Raw genomic sequence first — 26,830 nt, forward strand, 5'->3', positions numbered from 1 at the left:
TCACATTATGAGAGCCATATAAAGTGTGCCAGGGTTACGTTAACTGTGAAAGAATTCATATGAGCCCTGCAGACTTCCAGATTCTATCAGACCTGATGCGATTCCTCCTGAATAGAATTCAGCAGTGGTGAACAGGGACATGCAGACATTGTTGGCAGAGGGTTGAGAGCCACTACTCCTTTGACTTTATTGGCCAAAGTGTCACTTGGTCCCCAGGAATCAACATGGTGATGATGATGGTTATGATGATGATGGTGATGATGATGATGATGATGATGACGATGATGATAATGATGATTGGTGTTGTTGCTGTTGTTGTCACAACCCTTTTCTTGTGTTAGTCGCTGTTCTTCAGGACCTTGCAGTTCTCACCAGTTCTGTGGGAGATCTAGGCAGGCATCCTTGGTGTTTGTTCAGTTCTGGGGAATGGCTGCCCAGGGCTCCAGTCACTACTGGGATGATTTGAACCCTCGCATTCCAGCTCTTTTGCACCTCAAGTCACGGGTCCTGGTATTTGTTGATTTTCTCCTACTCCTTGGTTGAGAGACTCTTGTTATCTGGTATTGCGATGTTGATGATCATTGCTGATTTGGTTTCCTTGTCGATCATTGTGATGTCTAGCCGCCTTGCAGGGATCTTCCTGAACTTCCGGTTTTACCCGGTCATCGTCTGCCAGTGGTCCAGGTTGATGCAGCCATGGCTACCAATGTACTGAGATCTGGTAGTGCTCACAGATGGTCCTGTGCACCAGTGCTTCAGTGTTGTTGTGCCTCATCAAGTACTTGGTATTGGTGACCTTCTGGCATCCAGCCAACAGATGGGTGATTGTCTCATCCTGTTCCTCGCACAGTGGGCACTTTGAGTCATAGGTGAACTTCAGTGTTCTTGCTTTATGGCTCTTGGTGTTCAATGCCTGGTCCTTTGCTACAGTGATGAGAGCAGCTGTACATGAAAGTTGTTTTGCTTGTTGCTTATAATGAGGATAAATAATCACAAAACATCAACAGTTTAGTTTTGGTGGAAACAGGTCTCCTGAGCGGACAGTACTTTCACATTTACACGTTAATTGACTCATTTATTTAATATCATTTACTATAATGCAAAGCAACAACATCTCTAACATCCATATGCACTCATGTATCTGAGTATGTAACTGCAGAGAAGGCAGATACTCAATGATTCACATGATGCCACAGCTCTGACATTTGTGGTGCATTTCTAGACTTTTACATCACATGCCCTGTACAAAAGTCTAACTTGTGCAAAGAATGAATTGTTTTGATGCCTGATCCCACATTATTCCTGATATCTTGATTCTTCCGTTTTTGAGTCTCGATTCTGTTAAACGCTTCCTTTTGTCTGAGTAACATCACTATCTCATATGTGGCCGTTAAAGAAATCCTCAAAGCATGGTCGTCTGAGCCAAGATTTTTTTTATCGTGCCACTGCTGTTCTTAATCTGTTCCTTAATCTGCACATGCAATCAAACATTTCAACAGCCATCTGGCAAAAGCTCTACTTATATACTGTCAAAGCAAACAAGGAAACACATATATTTAGTTTGGCCTTTAACTAGCTCTCTCACCCTCAGAACAGACATCCGGCTGCAGCTCAGACGTGATTTCACTTTCCCTAAATGAATGATGCTGTGGTGAGCAGGGACAAGCAGAGGGTGCTGGCAGAGGGGTCAGAGCTAGTGCCCCATTGGCCTCTGACAGCGGAAGTGTTCTTCATTTCCCACATTGGGACTTTATTACAATCCAAACCATTAAAAATGCAAAAACTGACATAGTAAATAACTCTCATGGTAAATAACCCCTATATGACTTCTCTATTTTTAATCTGATGTGAAAGAATGCAGTACGTCCCTCATTAATGTTTTAATTTCTTAATTCTGGTCATTTATGGTGCATTCTTATCATATTGCCCTCCTCCCTGGTACTTCCTGACACATATCCTGGATTAACTGCGATGTATTCCTCTTTTTGTTTTCTTTTATGCTTTTATCACATGGTAGGCAACACATCCTATCTGACGCTTATTTTTTTCAGTTGCATTTATGATCACCAGGAGCCAGTACTGAAGGGTCACAGGCCAACCTGGACTATGCAGTCCCAGTTTATTTTGGGCGAGAGATCCTATACTCAGGTAAATGAGTGAGGCAGGAGGCAGATGTACAACAAGACAGCATTGGATTTACTTTCCTTTGTATGAAAATGTGAGGGTGTGAAGCATCAAACAAAGTACAGTACATTAAAACACACACACACACACACACACACCAAAAAAAAGAAACTGACAAAATAAACAAAGGCATGGAAAACAGTGACCAGCCATACACAACACAAGCCTTCGAGCTACTAAAATCTAAAAAGAACATAATGCCTTTCATTATTTTTCACAAATGTAGCAGAGAGCCACTGTACAATGTATTGTATTTTTAATTAAGTATTATTACCACACTGTATGAGATAACTCTGGACAAAAGCACAAATCAATCCCATTATTGCATGCAGTGTTTTGATGGCTTCATTTTCATCAAATGTCCCTTTTGTCCTTTATATTCTCACTTTTACATCTGTCTCTCTGAGTTAGTATGGACATTGTTACCCTTGGTGAGATACTTTTTTTTCCACTGGATGTGCCTCTCGCCTGGAAAAGGTCTGGGCTTGTCTCCCGAGCCCTCTTTGGAGTTTTCCTCTGGTACCAAATTACGTCTAGCCAAGATATTTGGCAATGTAATCAGAATTCTGTTCAAAAACACACATGAGCAGTTCAGAAAAGACATGGACTTTGGCATGATTCCCCTCTGATTTAGCATTAGATAAAGATAAAAATAAAATTTTGTATTTTGAAATGTTTGGGGCAGACTCAGAGTTGCCTCTCTTTCTGTAATGACCATTGTGTTCATACCGATAGCCCTGCAGTGTCCTAGTTCATTGGTATAGCGTAGCCTATGCACACAATCCACAGCCAAATTTTTTTGCAAAAATTGCCGTTAACCTGTTAGATATTTTGAAGTCTGTTTAGAACATTGTTTATATTTGTACTCATGGTTAATCTGTTGAGTTGTTTGTAAGGAAGTTATTAAGTCAGTATTTAGGTGCAGTGCAATTTGTATAGTGTTCTTTTTGAAAGGCTCAACAGATTACATTTTCTGAGATACAAATTTAATTTCTTTGCAGTTCATATAGAATTTCTCTACAGATGTGCTGATATGCTTACAATATTATTTTTAGCTTTCATTTGCCTGTTTATTGACCATGATTTGAAATTACGACTTGAATTTCAATTAAGAACTGCTTTTATTGAAATTCAAATTGTAATTTCAAATCCAGTCTCCTTACAGTTTGTGACATTGATGAACACCCTCTGTATACAACACTGAAGACAGTAATATACAAATTACAAAATTCAGTAACACTTTATTTTAAGGTTCACATGTTAGCCATTAATACATGACTAATAAATGTCAGTATTAGTGTCCAATAAGATAAGTGTTAAGTATTATTAAGCATTTATTAGGGACGTATTCATCAATGTCTTATTCTTGACAAACAAGCCCTTTATTCTTGGTATATCCTCCATAACAGACTAATAAGTATCAATCTTAACTTACTGATACATAGTAAGCATCAAGTCAGACCACTTATAGCTTCCCAATATACTGTCTGAATAAATTACTTATATCTAACGCTTTCAAGATGTCACTTTAACCTGTAATCCCTTCTGATGATCAAGCTGAATTTTATATAGCTATAAGCTTCATTTGTACATATCTTACAATTACTTTTTTTTTCAAGGTTTTTTATTCACATTTTTATTGAAACAGTCATTGCGGTTAAGGCAAATAATGTTAATTATAAAAAGTGGCAAGATGAAATTAGAACAGGCTAACCAAACAGAGAGTAAGTCATTTACTTCAACATAAATTCTGAGTCAACACATATATCTTCTATGATAAAAACTTCTGATCCTTTTCCGTTTGGAATCACACTATTTACAAAGTTAAAATGAAGGTGGTTTATTTGAAAGCCTTGTGACATTGATTGCTTTTGGTTGCACTGCACTGAGGGAATTGGATGTTGATCTTTATGCACCCAGTTAACACAGGTTTGTTCATGTTTTTGTATGTTCAACAATATGGAAACACTTGAAAGAATGAGAACATTATTACTATGTAATTAGCGAAGAGTGAATTGCAAAAGGCCCTGACCCAGGGCGCATACTTCAACCGGTTAACCAACAACCATTGTTTAAATTTGCACAAATGCAATCAGCATGTCTAAAATCTTTATCATGAGCTGGCAAAGGCCCAACCCACACTCACTACAGAGATTAATCACTGTAGAGATTAAACACATCTCATCAGACATTAACAGATATCCCAGACTTAGTGATAAATCATGAAATCAGATTTTTTTTTTTTGTATTGAGTATACCTCTAAACCTGCTTACATAATTCACACAGATCAACTTTCTTTCCCACACAGATAAATGCTTTTTGAACACTAGTGTTAATAAAAGCTGTTGGACCCCAGTGCTGTGAGTAATGAAAACACCTGAAACAATACCATGTTCTGCAGTTATAACACTATATATAGCATTGGATGTAAACTTAAATATGCAGGACATATGCAAATGTTACACATGGAAACAACAATAGAAAATTTGTTGTCTTTAAACTTGTGATACTGAATAAAAAATGTAGTATGTGTGTATTCTTGCTGAATTGTAGTTGAATGGGTTGAATATTTTTGTACAACATAATACTTCTAAAGTTTTAAAGCTACCAACATAATGTAGATAAGGAACCACTGTAATCCAGGCAGAAAACTCTAAAGAGTGTTTCGATAGTAAGCTATAACTGAGAAAAATCTGAATTTATAGAGCGATAGAGAGAGAACTTAAGGTTGTAATGGTTAAAATTTAGTGCCTACAGTTGCCCACGCCATGTCTATTGGGATTCATTTAGTTTAGGGGCAAAAGGGGTTGTTGAAATTATGTTCTGTTTTGATAGAACATCAACATAGCTCTCATCAACATAACTTACACTTACATTTTCATAAGAAGAGTAGAACAGGTTTCTTTTGTTGTCTCATTCTTTGTTTTATTTATGCAGGCAGAAATGTCTGGGTGCAGTAACATTTATGTGCTTTTTTTTCTCTTGAACAGTGACATTGTAAAGATTGACACTAATTGACACTAATCTAGTTATGGCGATAGAGTGTACATGCAACAAAAGAAATATGACTACCCATGCATGTAAACTCATTTTTATGACTTCTGCACTTCGTTTTGCAGTTCTCTTGTACATGCATAACAACATCAACTTCATTCATTTATTTCAGCTCTTGCAAAAAAAACCAAAAAACAATGTGCATGCAGTTTCTGCATGAGCAATGAGGATGATGAGCCCTGGTTCAGTCAGCGATAAAAGCCATTTATTGAACCACTGCCGACCAGGGACAGTAGTGCACTCAGTAAAGAGGTTTGTAGTTGGTGGCACGTAGGCTAATCACATGTCAGTGACCTGCATTATAAATGTCATGATCACATTACTGTAAGCTATCATCTTAAATTAAATTTTAAAATACATGTTCTATGGGCAATATTCACACCAGTAAAAGAATATTCATAATATAATGTAATCGTTAATGACATTACCTAGTTGTACATTTAACAGTTCTCGAACTGCCAAATTCTAGTAATTTGCACTCTACCCAACTGCTATTGCTCTTAATGTCTTTTTTTTTTTAACCAAAGACCAGACATTTCTGCAGCTACAGTTTTATCATTCTTACCACAACCGTCTTCTATGGCCAGAAGCTTTCAACAATTCACAAGTCATAGACGCTGGGCCTGATTGCTGCAGGACCTGTTCTGTTGTGGGGAATTCAGGGAACCCCCTGGGATCTCACTATGGAAATCTCATAGACATCCATGATTTTGTCTTAAGGTGTGAGATCCTGGCTTAAGGCTGGCTGTTTTTAAACATCAACAAAAAAGGAACAAAGAAAACAAAAGAAATCCTTCATTGAGGTTCCTTAGGATTCTAGTGTAATATTTGTAAAAAAAATTACCCTTTCAGGCTAGATGCATGTGCTTAGAAATATAGTAATTCTCTCTTTTTTTTGTCACTGTTTAAGGATAAACGGAGGGCCAACTAATGGCTTTGAGAAAGACGTGAGAACCAAAACTACTCATTGTGTCATCTATCCTGAGAGTGCAGTGGATGTGGAAAACTCCACTCATTTAGTGCTGGCTCCTTTTAAGACTTTAGACCTTCAGTGGCTCATCAGTGCCTTTACCACTAAAGACATCAAACGGTGAGTTCAAACTTGATATCACCAAATGTTATCAAGATGATTAGACCATTTTTCTATTTCTATGTATATTTCCTATTGAAATATATTTTAGATTCAGACCTGTGTGATGTTTTTTCATAACTAGCCTCTCACAGTTGTTTCATAGTTTATTGCGTTGAAAAAATAATTTGAAATTCTTCAACCATGCCATTGTTTCAAGCAAACATATTAAATTAAATGTATTGTACCACATTTCATTTCAGTGTTTTAATGTCTTTTTATTTCGTTTTTAATTTGATTCTCAGCATATGCACAAGTGTTAGGACCAGAATACAGGCTAATAAGAACAAGGTAAGTTTGCAGAAATCAGGAGTTCTATGGAACTGTATTTAAACAACATCAAATCAAAGAGACAAGACAGTTAAAAGTAGCCCACAGTTTGAGACAGTTTGTACAATATTAATGTGCCTCTTTATTTTGTTTTTCATCTTGTAGTAATCTTCACGTTAGCTTCATGTTCAAAACGTTTTCTGGAATAAAGACTAACCAATCCATTCACCCATCCTCTCATCCAAAATTGTTTGGAAGTGTCAGTAAATGTTATCAACTGACCCATCCCAAAGACAGCAATTCAGACAAAATCTTTAACATTGCTAACATGCCAACATGTATCTCACTTGTTTCACATACATCTCATGAATATTCATCATGACTTTGCTATTTTATGACGTGTCTTGTCAAGATGACTTCGTAATTACATAACCTGTTTGCTTTTCTCTCTTTGTCTTAGGTGAATTTGTTAAGGTTTGGAGCCAATAAAAATGGAAACTGGAATAGCTATTTTGAGGAAAGTTTGAAATAACATTGGCACAAGCGTACATGGTGGAAATTGTGAGTACGACAACGCAATGCACATTCAGATTTTCAGAGGCTGGTGACGAATTGAGAAAAAAACAAAAATGTCCTCTGACCAAAAGAGTACTACCACTCGTTTGGTTGCTTAACACTTAAAGTTCTTAATGTGCTGATTTGCTTGGGCGACCAATGGCAGTTTATTTCTCAATGACCAGAGCTCTAAAAATAAAGTCATTCTGTAAATATTGACCGATGGGATTTTAACAGTTTTACTGTCTTTGCAGAAGTTACACATGAGCAAATGAAATGTAATTATCAGGGAATAATGTATTATTATTGTTTGTACATAGGGTACATTTAAAACAAACAAGAGTTATGTCATGTGAAAATGTGTGTGTGTGTGTGTGTGTGTGTGTGTGTGTGTGTGTGTGTGTGTGTGTGTGTGTGTGTGCGCATGCATGCATGTGTGAATATTGATATAAAATTGTTCAGTGAGGGGAAAAACTGTTTGTACTTGTGGTTGAACCTGTTTGTATTTTAAATAGACATGAAATGAGCCTGACACTGTCCAGAGACTAGATAACATTTTTCTCCATGTGTTGTAAATGAATTTGAAGGCAACTTGTGAGTTCTTTGTGAGTCAAATCTCATCATACTGCAGTGACAATATTAAGTTAACACTGTCAGGTACAAAGCTTGACAATCCACCATCCCAGCCCTGATTTTTAGACAACATCTGTTTCTGGTATTAAGTCCTTAACTGGACAGACACATAGGAAACCTGTGCACTTTTCATGGTGATGTTTTGTTTAACTTCTTGTCTTTTTCACCATTACTGTACTTTCATATAGTGTATTAAACTAATAAAGATATTAGCCATAATTAATTCAGTATTTGAACACTGTATTAGTGGTGATCAGAGACAAAGAGGGTGGATAAACTTTATTTCACATCAACATTGTGTGTGTGTGTGTGTGTGTGTACTGTTCTGTAGACCAGTATAACATCACATAATACTTCAAAAACATGTCAGAATCTTTGATAGAAGCTTTTAGTTATGGATAGAGTCAAGCCTTGTGTGAATTGCTGCCTACAAACAATATACTGCTACTGTGATGTTCTAAGAGAAATGAAAACATTTTTTTTGCCCTCCAGGCATGAAACCATCAGTCCACACTTAAAACAAACAGCCCTGAACTTCATCACTATGTTTTCCAGACAAACAGCACTCTCACTAGATCAACTGTGTATGGAACTGCTACACTTCTCACACCCACAACACACTCCCTATCAGACTCAGCGCTGAGTTTCCCCATCACACCACCAGTATTACAGCTGGTTATAGCAATGATTACTATAGCTAGGGGGTATACAATGATTTTCCACACAAGTTCAGCAAGGGACAGTTATAAAACCTTTCAGAGTGCTTATGTATTTATTAATTTTTATCTTACCCTTGAAGTGACTGATAAGATTGATAAAACACTTTAGAAACACATCACAGAGGAAGCATTACAACCCTTACTCAATGGAAAATAGCAGGTTTCATGCAGGTTTCATTTGGCATGCACCATGCTGCTAGTTGAGAAAAGCCTGAAGGATTGCTCACCACATCACTATTTTGTAGTGCTTGCTAAACCTATAGATGCCTGTGTTCTTTGTACCACTTTGTTTACAAACATCCTTTTCTTAGTTTATTTTATTTTTTATTATTTATTTGTATAATTGATTTATTTTTGGGTGTTCAGATGGGCTCAAATGGAGCAACCCCACCATAATCGCTGTATGTGCTATCACATGACTCATCTCATCCATTAGAAAACAGACGGCTCCAAGTTCACCAAGTTAATAAATGGGCTATAGCACCACCTGCTGTTGAGGACTGGATTTGCTCAGCAAACGTTTATGTCTGTTTCAGTCTGTAAGAACAAATAGCAAATGGTTTGAATTTGCCAAAGGAGCTGTATTTGCCTTATTTATTTGATTATGTTTTTCTTTTTCTTTTTGGGTGGACAGTCATATTTACTATTTGCAAAATGCATTGCTTTTGTTCATGAACTGTAGAATAATTGCCAGACATTTCTCCATTTTCTCTGAGGTTAAGGCATGGTTTTGACTTTGTAACTCTTTTCAACACAGAACCTATTAGTAATTACACAGAAATGGTCTTGGCACAAAGTCTGAGTGTGTGCTTACCGGTGCATGCCAACAATGATGATTTTCTGACTGGCAACAAATAAAATAAACTGAGGAATCCTAAAGTCCAGGTCAGAGCCACTAATTTAATCATACAATCATTCAAATTAAATCGGGCAAGGAAAACCAATCCAAACAATTATTATTTTTAATAAACTCACATTCAAACACCACCAGCATTCAAGTACAGCAACAAACACACACAAGAAAAAACCTTTTCAACAACATAAGGCTGTATCAAACAAAAATAAACAAGATCCATAATAAGAATAAATGTATGCAGTCATTAATGGGCTGTGTCCAAATGGTATACTAGCGTACTGCATACTGGCCCAGTATACGCTGTGTACTGCACACTACTCCCCACCCTAATATACAGTATAGTGTGAAAGTATGAAAACTTTCATGTAGTCTACTACCTAGTGACATGACCAGAACATTCTACAAGCTTTTACTTCAGAGAGAGAGATGTATTTAAAATTGAAAATTGAAAATTGAATAATTTCGTGTTTAAAAAAAGAATAGTTTTCCTTACTGTACAAAGCATGTCTTACCTTTCCATCGTGAAATCTAACAATGAGGCAAGGAGTTGCAGGAGAAAGACTGCGCTGCTGACAAAAAAAGCAGTTGCCTTAGTTGTACAGCAGGAGCTCAGCGTAAGTACAAAACATAAATTATCACCTAAGTTAGCAGCAGCTTTAGTTAGCATTTGTCGTTAGGAGCAAAATGTAAGGTGCTATAAACAGTAGCGGTTCTAGCTTGTAAGGCACCCTGGGTGAACCCCCCCCCCAATCAACAACAATTGCGTGTCTATTTTGACATAAACCCACTCCTGCCCACTCCCCATCTTGTACTTCTGAGTGGGAGACCTTCCCAGGCAGTAGCCTGTCTAGCTCCCTAACTAGAATCAGGGCACCCACTTGGTTAATTGACCCACAGAGTGATATGATATCATTGATGTGACGTGCAAATGAGCGGCAGAAAACCTGGGCGCCTGCCCATGTCACCCATACATAATTCCGCCACTGGGTGTAAGAGCCCATGGACAGTAAAGCAGTTTTGATATTATTCTGCCTGAAATTAGTAAGCAGGAAGACATAAGTTACCCAAATAAAAATTTTATGACGAAACCCCAAAAACAACATTTAAATCAAATCTATTAAACATATTTGTACATATTAACATATTTATGAAAATAGATTTTAAACAGTGTTTCCTCTTCATTCAGGGTGACAGCAGGGGGGCATATTATCTGCTGAATGGCAATACTCCTGCTGTTTGCCTCTTTTTTGGAGATGGGGAATTAAAAAAAGATTTCTGCCTCTCCATGCAAACTGTTAATGTCCTTGTAGAAGCCCTAGAAGGGGAGCAAATAATCTTGGTTGGGGGGAAAGCACTGGAGGTGGGCATCTTTCTGTATTGGCTGGCTGGCTGGTGCCACCTCCTACCGGGTGGTTTCCGAGGCATTTGTTGTCCCATGCTCAACTGTTCACGGAGGCCATCTGAGCAGGGTTCGCCCGCCTGGCAGGTACTCCTGCCTTGAACAGTGTGGCTGGGAGTATTGACTACAGCCACGTAAGAATCAAACCTCCCGAACCATACAAGGAGGACTATTTCAGTAGGAAACTGTTCCCCTCAATCCAGGAAACTGTTCCACTCAGTCCATGATGCCCGGGTCCTCAGGTGGAGCTCAGTGTATGTACAGCAGTTGTATCCACCACCTGTCTGGTATGTCATTGGAGATGGATGCCATCTTTGCCTTGCCATCCCAATCTACTTGATGAAGCCCATATCCAAGTAAGGCTTTGCTTTAAATAACTTCAGTAGCCGCAATTTCTGGTTTCTCTCTTGTCTCTGTTGCTTGTTATTTGCCTGAGTATCTGCGATTTCTGTTTGCTCTGCTTACTCTGTTGTCGCTCACCGTATATAACTTACTTCGTACTAGATTCTTTCGGGTTCGCTTTGACTTACGTTCTTTGTCAATTTATAACTGTGTGCTCTGTCTGGTAGCGTCGCTAGCTTATTTTACTGGGGAGTTTGAATTGAATTCCTGTCGTGTCAGCTCTTGAGTTGCTGATTTGCGTTTGTTTGTTAGTCTTGGCCACAGCCGATTTCCGGTTTGTTCTGGTTCCGCAGGGGGCGGGGCTGTATCCAGCCCTTAAGCCGCAAGCGCTGTAGTCACAAGACTCGTTAGGAATAGTGCTTCCGCCAAGCGGCAGCTGGAGCGGTCTCGTCCCAGACGATCTATCCCACTACCACTCTCTTCTTTCTACGTTCTCCTCTACCCTATCCTCTGCCAAATCTTCCTTCTTCCACTCCAGGATTGACACTCCCTTTTCTAACACCCGCAAACTCTTCTCCACCTTCTCCTCCCTCCTCTCTCCTCCTTCTCCTCCCTCATCCCTATCTGCTGATGACTTTGTCTCCTTTGAGAAGAAGATCAAAGACATCTGTGACTCCTTCCCCCCCATCCCTTCACACCTTGGATCCTGCACCCTCTGCCCCCCCCCCCCACTATCTTTTCCTCCTTCTCCCCTCCATCTGACTCTGAAGCTCTCCTACTTATAAAATCCCATCGTCCCACTACCTGTCCTCTAAATTCCATCCCCTCCTCTCTCTTTCAGGCCATCTTGGACGACATTATGCCCCTCATCTCATCCTTGATCAACAGCTCCCTGTCTACTGGCCCAGTTCCCTCTGCCCTGAAGAGGGCACAGGTCAAGCCACTGCTTAAGAGGCCCACTCTAGACCCAGCTTATGTCAGTAGCAACTGTCCAGTCTCTCTTCTACCATTTCTCTCCAAAACCTTGGAACGTGCAGTTTATAACCAACTCTCTCCATATCTTCTCCAGAACAATCTCCTGGATCAGAATCAGTCTGGATTCAAAGCCGGCCACTCCACCGAGACGGCCCTCCTTGCTGTCTCGGAGGAGCTCCACTTGGCCAGAGTGAAGTCGCTCAGCTCTGTTCTCATACTCCTAGACCTCTCCGCAGCATTTGACACGGTTAACCACCAGATTCTTCTCTCATCCCTTGCTGGGATGGGCTTCGCGGGATCTGCACTCGCATGGTTCAAGTCCTATCTGTCCGACCATTCTTACCAGGTGTCTTGGAGGGAATCGGTCTCCTCCCCTCGCCCTTTCCACACTGGAGTCCCACAAGGTTCCGTACTTGGTCTACTCCTCTTCTCTCTCTACACCAGATCACTCAGTCAAGTTATCTCCGCCCATGGTCTCTTACCACTGTTACGCTGATGACACACAGCTGTTCTTCTCCTTCCCCCCCTCTGACTCTCAGGTTCAGCCTCGTATCGCAGCCTGCTTAGCTGACATTGCCTCCTGGATGTCCACTAACCACCTCAAGCTCAACCTGGAGAAAACGGAGCTTCTGTTTTTTTCCCGCTTAGAACTCCTCAACAATAGACACTGCAATCACCATCAAGGGATCTGTGGTGTTCCCCACCAGAGCAGCCAAAAACCTTGGTGTGACCCTGGACAACCAGCTGACCTACTCCAGTCCCATCACGGCAGTCACTCGATCCTGCAGATTCTCCCTCTACAACATCAGGGGAATCTGCCCCTTCCTCACACAACATCTTGGTCCAAACGCTTGTCATCTCCCACCTGGACGACTGGCTGGCTTGACAACCTGCGCCATCAGGCCGCTCCAGCTTGTTCAGAATGCCGCTGCACGCCTGATATTCAACCTCCCTAAGCACTCTCATGTTACTCCGCTCCTTACTGTGCTCAACTGGCTTCCGGTAGCAGCCTGCATCCAGTTCAAGACACTGGTGCTGGCCTACCAGGCCACAAGAGGCTCCGCCCCATCTTACCTTCAGTCCCTGATAACTCCTTATACCCCTGCTAGAACCCTCCGCTCTACAACCTCTGGTCAGCTGACGGTCCCCTCACTTCGGGAACCCGGCAGCCGTTCTTCCCGACCACACCTCTTCTCCGCCATCTCTCCACGGTGGTGGAATGACCTCCCTCATGTTAGGACTGCGGAATCTCTTGCCATCTTCCGCAGGAAATTGAAAACCCACCTCTTCAGGACCCACCTGTCCCCCACTGCCTAACCTCCCTTTCTTTACATAAAAAAAAAAAATTTAAAAATTAAAAAAACTAACCTTGTCTCGTATTTGTGTTCGTCATTCACTGTCAAAGAATTCCAGGAGTGCAATACGAAGGGTAAATTAACGCACAGCCTTATTGTGATCTCTGTTTATGAGGTAATAGGATCTGACTGATGCACTCATTGTAAGTCGTTTTAGCTTCTGCTAAATACCAAATTGTAATTGTAATTGTAATATCACGAGCCAGTCCAGGACGCCATGCAGGCCAGGTACAACAGGCACCTGGCGAAAGCCAGGTGTGTTGTAGAAAGGGCCTTTGGGATGATGAAGATCCAGTGGAGACTGATCTTCTTTGAGGCCATTGAGGTAAAGAAAATGTAACATATGTACATGTGACAAGGTGTATATGCTTTAAATATGCATAAAATGACTGCACTACCCATGAGACCTGCTTTCTGAGTAGGTATGCAGAATAGTAACTACCATCAAACTACAGTCAGCCTTTGCCCCAATGCTTGTGTCCTGTTGCGCCTTCCTGCACAACCTCTGCTTTTTAAATGGAGACCTTGTGGAACCAGCAAATGTTCCAGAGGATGACTCCAGGCAAAGTAAGCCTTTTGGACAACCTTAGAAACAGACTGGCTGCTGCTGTGTCTGCACCAAATACTGTCACTTAGGCACTAACAGACCATGATTACTAACTGAACATGGCCTGTACCCTGGAGAGGCACGGAAAATGCACCATTGCCCCTCTTCTTTGTTTATGGTTGGCATGTATAGTTCGTGTTTTTCTGTGTGTGGTGTTCTGAAGTTATTCTCATTTGTCTATTATGTGTTACTAACCTTGTCCTGTCATACTAACACCCCACTCGTGGCCTGTACCTTGATGTGGTGAGTGGGCTTTGAATTAAACAGGCCTTTCATTCTCAGCAAATCCTTTTTGTCTCTGATTTTTCTATGGTACACATCTTTTTAACAACATTTTCGCATTTTTTAATGTGCTGGACACAATGTGATATAGACATGTATACAACCGACATACAACTACATTCCATATGTCTCCGTAATTGATATGTAGTCAAGTCTAATTGTTATGTAAGTTGTTTTCATTTATAAAAAAAATGTGTCAAATGTATACATTTGATGTACAAGATATTTCAATTTGTTCATCTGGAAGTACTACAAACACATGATTGCACTAATGCATCTTAAATGAATGGATAGTCTCTCACCATAATAATCCTATTATATTCACATCTTGTAAAAATGTCCAATGGCAGTGGTTTGTTATTAATTTTATTTTCTAAATTATATGAATGAGCAGAAATGAAATGTTTTGGGGGGTTTTTCACTTTTTGTCCTCCAGTAAAACTTTGAAGACATCAAGTAGCTTGTCCTCCCTAGCCCTTCTCTCCCTCTCCCGTCTGTCTTCCCATTCCCTCATCTCACGAAACAGCCTCTCCTCCCTCTCTTGGTTCTCTCTTCTCTTTCTTTTCGCTCTCTCTCTCCTGTCCTCTCTTTCTACTAGGGCTGTCCCGAATACCATTCGTGGTCTCTGAAACTTCGGTAGCAATCAAGAGCGAAAATTTCAATATTCACACTTTTTTTTGGTGGGGGTGGCTGAGCATGATTTGGTAAGACATTTCTCCATTCTCGGCTGAGATGGACAGCATAGCGCGGCAACATGTTTCTTTCGGTTTACTTAAAGGCATTCATTCAGAAACTATGACGTATGGTTGCCATGAGATTGGCGAAGGCTTGGGACACAAAAACAAATGTCAGGCGTGCAGTGGAGCTGGACCCAAATGCAAGACACAGTGAGGGTAGTAACAAAAAAGGAGGACTTTACTTGCAAAAATTAGGCAAATAAACAGGTGCAAACAGGAACCAAAAATTAGATACAAATGGTGCAGCCAAACACTGTCTTCAAACGAACACAAACAACAATAAACAAAGGACAGGTCAAACACAAGGGCTTAAATACAAAAGGAGAACTAAACTGGGGAAACATGATTGGTACAAATTAACAAGGGTAAAACGAGGTTAATAAATAGAATAAAACAGAATCAGGTGAGGGGCGGAGACTGACACGGAACAGGAGCACAAGACATTTCAAAACAAAAGTCCAAAACAAGGTGCCGGCTGTGACAACAACCATGACGGGTAAAATGCAGTGAATGCTGCATTGTCTATCAAATTTGCTAATCTATCTTCAATTACAAATTATAATACTGTACAATATACGTGCACTACTCCAACGTAGAAGACGAGCTTTGTATTTGCTGTGCTTAAGAGATGGAAAACAACCGTACCGGTGGTTCAAACCCTACATGGAGCGGCGATTTTGGATGCGACCTGGCCGAACAAGTAGGCTAGTTGGTGGGACAACTTTGTAATGCTGTAACAACAAACACTGGGGCGTTTCAGCATTTTGGTGTGGATGTAGAACATTTGGAAAACGGTGCAAAAATGATACTGTGTACGGAGAAACGTTTTTACACAAAATCTGCATTTTCAGATTTACCCAGCTTATAAATATAGTACGAGAATGTTCTGACAAAATGTATTTTGCAGTTCGCCTTTACTGATATTGACAAAACCAAGCTTCTTCTCTATATTATCTCTTCCTCCCTTAGCTGCATCCCTTCAAATATTTCTAGGCACCAGGACCCCCTTTTTCTTTTAGGTTAGGTAGGGGAGCGCCTTGGTTGCTCAGGAGGAGTAGAGACCACTGCCATGTCCTAGGCAGATGAGTCCACTAAGACAGGAGGACTTATTGCTGGCCTCTGCCCTAGTGCCTCATCTATGGGCCCATACCACTTCCAGGATGCAGCAGTAGTCTCTCTTCCTTCCATGCTCACCCCAGTCCTGGGGGCCTTCAACTCCCACAGAACAACAGAAGCAAGTGGACCACTGTAAAAAATCATTACTTTATACCCATATATAATTGCATACAAATACGTTCATGGTCTGGTGATGTGGACACCAGGGGTGTAACGATCCAAGAGTTTGGGGATTTTTTCTTTCTTTTTTTCCACAAAGACATATAGACATTTCTAGACATCTTACCTTACCTTTCATCTCACCTCATACTTTTGTTTTAAATTTTCCCACTTCCTCTTTATTTTTGTAATGTGTACCTTCCCCACTAGGCCATGGACCTTTACGAATTCTCTGAAAGAAAAAGGATGAAAACAAACAGTTCTCTGATTACATGTCACACATGTAATGCTTTACTGAGCCTACACCAAATGCCTCAAACATACTCAAACCCCTTCTGAGCAGCATGTCTCCTACCAATGAACTTCTCCTGATACTGAGACTGGCAGATGATGAGGGCAGCTGTGTCTTCATCAGTCTCTACAAACACTAAGTCCTATATGAAATTTCCCTCACAGTTAAGGTTTTCATGCCATCAGCACAATTTCAAAGGTGATCTTGAAGATTTTTTGGTTAGTATTACTTCAGTGAACTACCACTAACTGTTGCATATTGTAAAGCTTGACAGTTGTCAACCAGTTGTCAGCCAAAACAAAGCTATGGCAGCTAGATCATATGAACATTAGTCCTAAATGAATTCTCTGTAGAGCTCTGGGTCATGTAAATATTTGCTGTTCAAGCTAATTTAACAATGTACCCAGCTAGCTTTGGAAGTTAACTCAGTAGCGATAACTGACAGGAAACCCCTCTACTGCTAACTATGACAGCTTACAATCATAAAAGAATAGCGAGTTAGCTAGCATTCACTGTCGGTTGGGCTATTTGCTCTGTTAAACACAAATAACACACAACTACTACAAATATGTATTAAAAGTATCCCCAAAAGAAAACATATGAAAACTTGTTACTCCAGAATATGCAACTGACAGTTAGATTTATATTCAGAGCTGGAGCTGGTATCGCCACTGCTGTTGTCGCTGTCCACCATGTTTTTTCAGATTTTTTGGACAGTGGAAATCACCGCGCTGCATCATGGGATGCAGTACCCAACGAAGTGAGCTCTGGTTGTATATTACAAATTTTCGTCAGAGTAGTACATCATCCAGGTATCTGTTGTGTCCTGCACAATGTTTATTTTTCATATACTGCATACTATTTACTACTTTTATGCCAAGATCAGTATATGAGTAGTATGTAGTAGGCCATTTCGAACACAGCCACAACTTTTCACAGTAACGCCTCCTCTCACTGGGTATTGTGCACAAAAAGCCTTAAATGGGTATTAGTCGTCTTCCTCCATCTTAGGCTGTGTCCGAAATGGCCTACTAGTTAACTGCGTACGGCATACTGGCCTGGTATACACTGTACACTGCACACTACTCCCCCACCCCAGTATACAGTATGGTATGCAAGTATGAGAACATTCGTGCAATGTACCATACATTTGCCAGCAGTTGGGCTACTTGTTCTGTTAAAAATGAACAACACACAACTACAACAAACATCTATCAAAAGTAACCCTATAAGAGAGCATATGAATACTTATTACACCAAAATATGCAACTGGTACATTTATATTCGGAACTGCAGCTGGAGTGGAAGTTGGGGCTGCTTCTGTCGCTGTCTGCCATCTTTTTTTTTTTTTTTTTGGCAGTTGGAAATCACCGCTTTGCATCATGGGGTGCTGTACCCTGGTTGTGCACTGCAAATTTTCGCCAGAGTAGTACATCATCCGGGTTACTGTCGTGTAGTGCAAGTGCAAGTGTAGTTTCTTGTACTCCATATTACTGACTACTTTTACGTCAAGATCAGTATACGAGTAGTATGTAGTATGCCATTTCAGACACAGCCATTGTTTCAGTTCGAGTGGAAACTTCCAGCGATTTATCAGCTCCATTAGATTTAGTCACGTATTGAATTATAGATCGTCTATCATCTGCAATTCTTCTTTAACCCTAGTTCAGCTTCTTTTAACACGCAACTAATAGGCAGGTATCTTATGCCGCTGCCGAACTGCCATACTTCCGCCTACCGTTACTCTTTTTCATTTCCTGTTTGCAGTCAACAAGAGGAGCACCGCAGTTCAAAAAACAGGTAAAGCTCCCGTTATTTAGACATACTAATGTAATATTAAGGGCAATGTATGGTGGAGGCGATATCGCCACAATTTGACACCATAAAATGTCCACAATAATTGAACACCATATGTTAGACGTCTTTGTTCAAGTAATGCAAAGAGAAAAGTGTCACAAAGCCACGAAGGAAACAAAGTAACTTCCTCTCATCTTTGATGTCTGTGACGTGACTATTTGAATATTGCTTAAGCATGTAAGGTTGTAGGTTAGTATAGACATCCAGCTCTACTTGCAATACTGTATGCTAAACACATCTGATAGGGTTTTTGGTATTGTTTGTTCATTTGAGATACACTCTGGAGTTCACGCACATCTTAACCTCTTTCTCAAGAAATAAACAAAATGAAATTCCGAAATGTCATATAAACAGAACTTCCTAACTCAAGAAGGATATCTGTGTGTCCGAGAGAACGATCGCAGAAGACTAATGTCTATGATATTAAAAACCTCACATCCAAAAAAAAAAAACTCACATCCAAAAGGTGAGATCATTCCACAAATTCTTGCTCTTCTTAAAAATTAAACCAGTATGAGATGTGTGATTTGAGACGTACGACTGGGAGACACGTTGGGATTATAAAAACTTCATTACTGTTGCATATACATTTACTTTCGCTTTCCTTTTTGCACTTCCTTGGTGAATAGCGGCTTGCTGGCAGATTGTTTTCGTTAGTGTTAGGGTGACCGGGGGGATGTTTCAAGTACGTGGTTTAGTGACTAACCCGGTTAAATACAATCAGAGTCAGCAGTAAACTTCCTAATAGAAGACCCCTGTGGCTTCATTCTCCGAGCAAAACAAAGCCATAGGGCTCTTTTATTAGTAGGATTACTACTTACTCTGACTTAACCTGACCTGTTTAGTCATTAAATCACGTACTTGAACTACGCTTTACACAGGACTTTAACCCTTTTGTTCCGCTTCCCGCATTATTGAGATAATGTCCCACATTTTCATTGGTCATTTGTTTTTTAATTGCCAGAAAAAAGAACACATGTATGCCCGGAACATGAGCCGCTTATGTCGTTGCGGCATAGTTTTCAACCCTCATTTTATTAAAAAAACAAAATGTTTTTCCAAAGTCACAATGTTAACACAAATAACACACCTAAATGTATGTTCTACACCATATGCTCATTATTTTGATAAGCTGCACGTTGCTGAAAACGCGGATCGCTTCGTGCTGTTTTCCAAATATTCTACGTCCACACCAAAAGGCAGAAATGTCTTAAGGGTAATACTGCTTGGATCACGAAGTTGTCCCACCAACTAGATTTGGCCATGTTGCGCCCAAAATCGCCACTCCATATAGGGTTTGCGGTTGTTTTCCATTTCCATCTTTTCCTATGTGAAGCTCGTCTTCTACGTTGGAGCAGTGCAAGTGCATTGTACAGTATGATGGTCTGTAATTAAAGTTAGCTTCTTAGCAAATTTGATGAACAGAGTAGCATTGACTGCATTTCGCCCGTTATGTTTGATTTGGTGTCTCCACATAAACGTTCGCCAGTGTCATGATAACCATCATCGTTTCTGAGACTCTCCCTTTTCCCTGTCCACATTACAAGGCGAACCCAGCATTTTCAAATTTATGCACCTCAAAGAGCTTTTTCGGAAGTTTAAGGAAACGTTGCTTTAGTGTGGACGGGACGGCTAAACTGAGAAATAATTGTGCGTTTTCAGATTTATCAATAAATTTGAAAACCCGGGTCATTATTATTATTATTATTATTATTATTATTATTATTATTATTATTATCATCGGCTATTTCAGGGGTGTTGAGATGAAAGTTAGGTGAGCTGGAGCACCCTTAAAAGAGGCTAAAATCGCCAAAGTTAATTAACTTTAATTAAGACTTTGTAGCAACTTACTCTGCTGCTGGGTCCCCTTCATCCATGGCTCCAACATGTTTTCGTTTCAGGTGTTGTCTCCTTACCTTGGTGCTCCGGTGCCACGCAAAATCGATTTTACATAGTCTGCAGCTTACACACTTTTTATTGGAATTTAATGTGAAGCGCTCCCATACTATAGATGGTTTTGGGTTTTCTCCGCCTTCGCCATGTTTCATACAATTTTCTTTATTCCTTATAGTAATGTAGCTGGCTCCGCGACACAGCGTGCAACAACCTAGACCCAGCGAATTGATAATGAAATTCATTGCCAGCTATTTTCATAATCGAATTTTATATATTTCATTGATGCGTTGTTGCAGCCCTTGTCTCAAGACCAATATACACAATAGTTTGCAAAAACTGTGGTGGGTGGAAAATACCGATCAGAAAATGTACAAGCATCAATCAGATATTATCAAAATATAAGCAATGTAACAGAGATTTGCAGATGTAGCCTATGTATTTAAACTGATTGAAAACTCAGCTTGCTCTGAGAATTTTTAGCATGGGGAGATTTGATCAGTGTTTATCAATCCAGCCTGATTATAAACATGCCTTAAAGCAACAGAGACATTTATAAAGGTTCTTTTGAAGTATAGCTCTACTACTCTGTTTGCCACCAGTGTTAATCTCGTCAGTGAAATTAATGACGAAAATATTCGTTGACGAAGGAATTTTTAATTTAGTCAACGATGACGACGACGAGAGGAAACACTGCACCATGACCATAAAAGAAGTAAATTTGATTCCATTATATTATTGAGGGAAATATGACGAAACGAAAACATCGCGAGCCGTTATTATATCCTAAAACATTTTAGAAAGAACATGGATGGTTTAAATAGTCCAATCACATACAAGCACTTACTGTTGCAAAGGAGCACTAGAAAACGCATGCTCATTATCGGCAGACGGGCAGCTATCCTTAAGGAAACATCTGCACTCTTTTCTTCCATGTCATCTTCAAAAAGCCGCATGGTATGGCAGACAATCCAACAGATCCGGGGAGGAAAAGGTCTGATATATGGCAGTTCTTTATTATTCCGGTAGTTTTCCTGACCGTATGTACTGCCGCAGTTTTCACGACATCACTTCCATTGCAGCGGTAAGAGGTCCATCCTAATGCTGTGTAGTGTGCTTGTATACAGCTAACTGATCGGCCCACTCGTTTTTTTTAAATTGCCGTTTTTAATCCTTTATTTCCCCATTGAAACTGAATGGGGAAAGTTCTAGGTTTCTAGTGCTACGACGAGGGATTGCACACAGCAGCAGCTGATAGTTGGATTCAAAGGTCTTTTGCTCCACAAAGCGAGTAGCAAGCTCAAACCAGTATGAGTCAAACACTGATGCTGCGGCCCAATCACGTTCGCATTTTGTGGCGGAAATGCATCTCTGGTACTAATCTACAGTTAAAGAACTGTTACAATTTGATTAATGTAATTTCCTCAGCTATAATGATATTTTCGTTGACTAAAATGATGTGCCATTTTAGTCAATGAGTTATTGCCTAAATTGAATCAATATGACATGACTGATATTTGACAAAGTTTAAGGGACATTTTAGTCAAAAGAATAAGACTATGACTAAATTTTTAAAAATGTGTAAAAATTAATACTGTTTGCCACTGACTTTATAACTGCAGACTTTGGTGCAATTATGGTTTTGTTTTTTTTGTTTGTTTTTTGTTTTTTTTGTTTTTTTGCGGGGAGGGGGGGGGGGTCCCTAGCCTTTTAAATGACATCTATCAGTTCCTTCCATTCCATATCATTCATTGATATTTCAGTTTTTGAATTTGTAAATTACTCTTCCACATGAGCAATGAAAGCTAAAGCTAACCTTAGTGAAGTAATAGGACACCCAGTGTAAACTAAGAGTGATTCGTGCTGGTTACTGAGGACTCAGAACTGTTTCAGTGCATAAAGTGATTCCATTGTATGACTTATTTTCATTGATTCTCCAGGATGATCAGGATGAATCTAAACCTAAATCTGTGACATGGCCTGTGCTGATCAATCTGCTGTGGAATACTTAAAGAAAGCCAGGGCCCAACTGGTAATACATCTCAAGAACTACTCTCTTATTACTGAGAACCTTTATCAGCATAAGGTTCTCAATGACCATGAAGTTGATGCCATCAAAGCAGAGAAAAGAGATTTTGACAAAGCCAGGTATATACTGGACTCAGTCATTAAGAAAGGAGAGGCCGCCAGCTATGAGTTACTCAAGATATTGGACTTTACCAGGAAGAGCACGCTACATTCTGACTCACATCACTGGATTAGTTGTTTTTCCTTCAGAGAGGATTCTGGTACAGAGTACTCTGCCGGTTAGTGAATTTGTTTAATTACAATTGGTCATTTGGATTCCTTTCACTGAATAGATGAATGTGTATAATAATGAATATGTAATGCTGAATCTGCTTGCATAAGCCAGGAACAACAATTTGAAAAACTAACAATGACAGTAGCTTTTTTTCACTGTGGCCCCTTCAGACTCACATAGTGACCATAGAAAGTTATTTCTTATCAGTGTTACTATTTTTCAATTCTTATACTGTCTAACTGGTATACAAACATTGGAACTACTCCACAGTGAGTACTGGTGGGTAAAATTTAGATAATTACATTAGAATTTGTGACTAATCCATTTACAATTCTGTGATAAAGTGCCAAGTTCAGTTTTGAGATTCCTAATTCTAATGTATGCATTTAAAGGGATATTACACCAAATGTGACATTTGCATAAAATTATGCTTCCAAGCGTGCAATGTGGGAAGCATATTGTTTTCGCTGTGTGTGTGTGTGTTTAGTTATTTTGCCTACCCTTTTTCTCCCAGGCCAAGTCATAGAGATATAGATCTGGTTTGCACCAAATTTGCTAGGCATGTCAGGAATGATATGAACTCGTGCATGGAAATGTTTGGTCCCCCCACTAAGATATTTTCAAAAATCCTCATTTTTGGAGGTACTTTTCAAAGACATAAGCCTCCTAGGCTGTAGGTCTGTGGAATGTCAGATTTGGTCCTGGATGTAGCCCTAGAGGTCTACTAATCCAGTTGCACTGGGATTACGGACATCTGCTATAATTTCGGAGTTACCTGCATCAAAAGGTCACCTGTGCCATAAAATCATAATTTCATATAGTTTCCACTGCTATAACTCAGAAACCATAACCGCTATCTACACCAAATTTGCTAGGTTTGTGCCTTATGTGTAACCAATTATATCATGAAGTTTATAGATGTGTGTGTGTGTGTGTGTGTGTGTGTGTGTGTGTGTGTGTGTGTGTGTGTGTGTGTGTGCGCGTGCGTGTGTGTGCATGTGTGGGGGGTTGGGGTTGTGAAAGCCCATGTCCAATTAAAAAAAAATTCAATATAATATGGTATCAAAATATGAGAGTCAATAGGAATGCTTGTCGTACTGGAAAGCCTGCCACTAGAGCAGAGGTCCTCAAACTTTTTGGGGCCAGGGACCCCTTTCAAGGGGAGAAAATTTTCCAAGGACCTCTTCATAACAGTAACACAGATTAATCATATGCTTACTACCATTTGTACTTACTACCATTAGATGCCATTGGATCTATTTGAATTCTAAAACTACTTCAGACTTGTTTCATAGTGATAAACAGAAACACATTTCAGTCTGAATCATGTTAATACCACTTATATACTTTTAAACAGATGGTCGTTTTATTCAAAGTGCATTTGGACTCAACTTGACCGCTGTTAAACTTTTCAAGTAATTGATCTCAAAAGCTTTCAGGAAAGGAACAGTAGCAAGACTGGCATAGTCCTAATAAACCCAGGCATTTAAAATGACCAGTCTAAAGCTGACTTTCAGTAAGTGCTTCAAATTTAAATTTAAAATTACAGAACACATTATAGTAATTAAGCCTATTACTTCAGAACATTTTGACTGGAATATTTGCATGAGGCTGCTACATCATTTTTTTAATGATACAGCACAATTTTGTAATTTATAGCAAATTATTTCACAGGCCCCCTGGTTATGGGTCGCGGACCCCCAGGGGTCCAGGGACCCCACTTTGAGAACCACTGCACTAGAGTGCATACCATACCCCCGTGTGGGACAGAAGCAGACAGCTAAACATGGAGTAATACCCAACCATAAGTTTTTTTTGGCTACTATTCTCAACTTACGTTTAATTGCTGTATTGTTTGGTTTCTGACTGAGAACTTGAAGCTGCATTTTTTCAATTCACCAGTCTCCATATACGATCATTCATTATAGCATTCATTGGAATATTATATTGTTCATATTATTTTAAATAATGTTTTAAAATACTTTTTTTTACAGGCTCACAGTCCTGTCACAGGTATAAGAATCAGCTTAAGAAAAAAGCAGAGAAGATCTTCAGTGATCAGATACAGCTAAGTAAATGCTACCTTGAAGAAGAAAATGAGGTCACATTTTTCATACCACTGGTGCTGGATACAAACACAGAGTTAAACACAGCAGAGTCAAAAGTTAAAACAAAACAAAGAAAATGTGAAAAAAATCGCTCTAAAAAGCTGAAGGCCTACATCCCACAAGCTGAAGAGATACTGTCCCCTAATGACCTTCTTAAAAGAAAACAAAACATCTTGTTAATAGGAAAACCTGGAATAGGGAAAACAGTAACTGTAAAACAAATGTTACATCTGTGGGCTGAAAGAGTTGACCGAGAATTGGACTACATGTTTTACTTTGATGAGAATGACATGTCATGTATCTCACTCCCTACAAATGTAGAACATCTTCTGTTTGACATCTACTCAAAACCTCTGGAGAAAGACAAACAAGAGGTGTTACAAGACATTGAAGAAAATTCTGAAAATGTTACCATTATTTTTGATGGTGTGACAGATATGACCTCTAGCTCCATTTTGAGGAAGATTATTGATAAAGATCTGCCTGATGCTAAAATTGTGATTACGTGCCGAACAGAGACAGAGACTAAAGACTTTCTGTCTGAAGACTGGTATAGAGTGTATGTGCAGGGATTTAATGAGAAGTCAATTCAGGCTTACTTTACTCAGGTGTTGGGCTCTCAGCCAGACTTAGTCAGCAGTGTGGTGAACAATCTAGAACTGTTCAGTCTCTGCCATGTTCCTATGTATGCTTCCATGGTGGCTACATGCATTTCATACTGCCCCTCAAAAACCACCAAAAACCCATGTACAGTCAGTGAAATGTACATCAACATCTTTCGCCTCTGTGTTCAGAAACAAACAGGAATAAACCTTGAAGATCTTGATGAACATATTGAAGCCTCAAGAGACACAGTTATTCATCTAGCCACTGAAGCTTTCAGTGCAGCCTGTGAAAGAAATGTAAATCTAGATTTTAAATTTAAAAAAGACAGCATTCATAGAGTTTTCCTGAAATCGCTAAACTTTAAATCAGGGGTTTCTGTTGTTAAGAAATGTTGTGCATTTCTCCACAACACAATGCAGGAGTTTTTTGCTGCTCTGTGGCTGCTTGAGAATCCAGGTGAAATTGACATGGTTCTGCAGCATTCTCAGACTGAAGAGAAAAAGCATATGAGATATGTGATTCCTTTCCTGTGTGGGCTTCTGTCAGGACAGAACATGCACCTTCTAAAGTGTCTCTTTCCAGAGGAACAGATCAAAGACATATGTGTGGAGTTCTTTGTGAAAATCATAGACACATTCCTTAATCCTCAATCAGGCAGCAAGCCAGACATTCTCTTTGTGTGTCAGTGCTTATATGAGTACAGGTCACATGAAGCCTGTTTACTGTTCCTGGAAAAAGTTGACTATGACCTTGACTTGAGTGAACAACACATTGACCCTCATCAGAGCTGTGCTTTATCATATGTGATCAGTCAATCAGGAGAGAAAAAGGTTGGACTGAACCTGGAGGACTGCACTGTATCTGACTCAGGACTGAAGATAATTCTGAAGTGTTTTCGGAATCTTAGGTAAAAATAATTGTGATAGTGTTGTATAAATTCATACCTATTTTTAGACAGTGTGGTGTAGTAAGGTCAAAACATCACTCTGTTTCATTGTTACAATTTTAATACTTTTTTAAACAAAATTTTGTCAAATTTTAAAGAGACTGATGGAGAAGACACATTTGTCCTAAAATGTTGACTGTCAAAGATAAAAGCAATAAAAACATTTCTTGATATTTTTTCAGGAATGTTCCTTCTATATTCTGTCAACTTTGGACAACAGTTCTCGGTGAGACGGAAGATAGAGATTTCACAACTTTCTTGGGTCTGTGTGAAAATGAGATGCATCTTCCAGTCTGGGCTGAGACATCTGTGTTTCAGCGAGCAGGAAAAGTCATGAGGCAGAGTTTACAGAAGATAAACCTCTGTCTGCACTGGGACCAGGTCACACATCAGCTCAGCGATACACTCTTCAACGTTATTAGAAATGGTTTACCGTACATCCACTCTCTCAAG

General features: G+C 39.6%; 1 protein-coding gene across 1 annotated transcript; it reads left to right on the forward strand.

The window, feature by feature from the left end:
• Positions 1-568: 568 nt before the first annotated feature.
• LOC115823734 (protein NLRC5-like) lies at positions 569-26,342 on the forward strand. The gene is made up of 5 exons (XM_030787762.1): positions 569-708; positions 6,150-6,329; positions 6,614-6,659; positions 22,496-22,721; positions 24,712-26,342. Exons 1-5 carry the CDS (start codon positions 569-571, stop codon positions 26,340-26,342), a joined length of 2,223 nt encoding a protein of 740 aa, XP_030643622.1.
• Positions 26,343-26,830: the final 488 nt, after the last annotated feature.

Source organism: Chanos chanos, chromosome 11, assembly GCF_902362185.1.
Source record: "Chanos chanos chromosome 11, fChaCha1.1, whole genome shotgun sequence".
Lineage (NCBI taxonomy): Eukaryota > Metazoa > Chordata > Actinopteri > Gonorynchiformes > Chanidae > Chanos > Chanos chanos.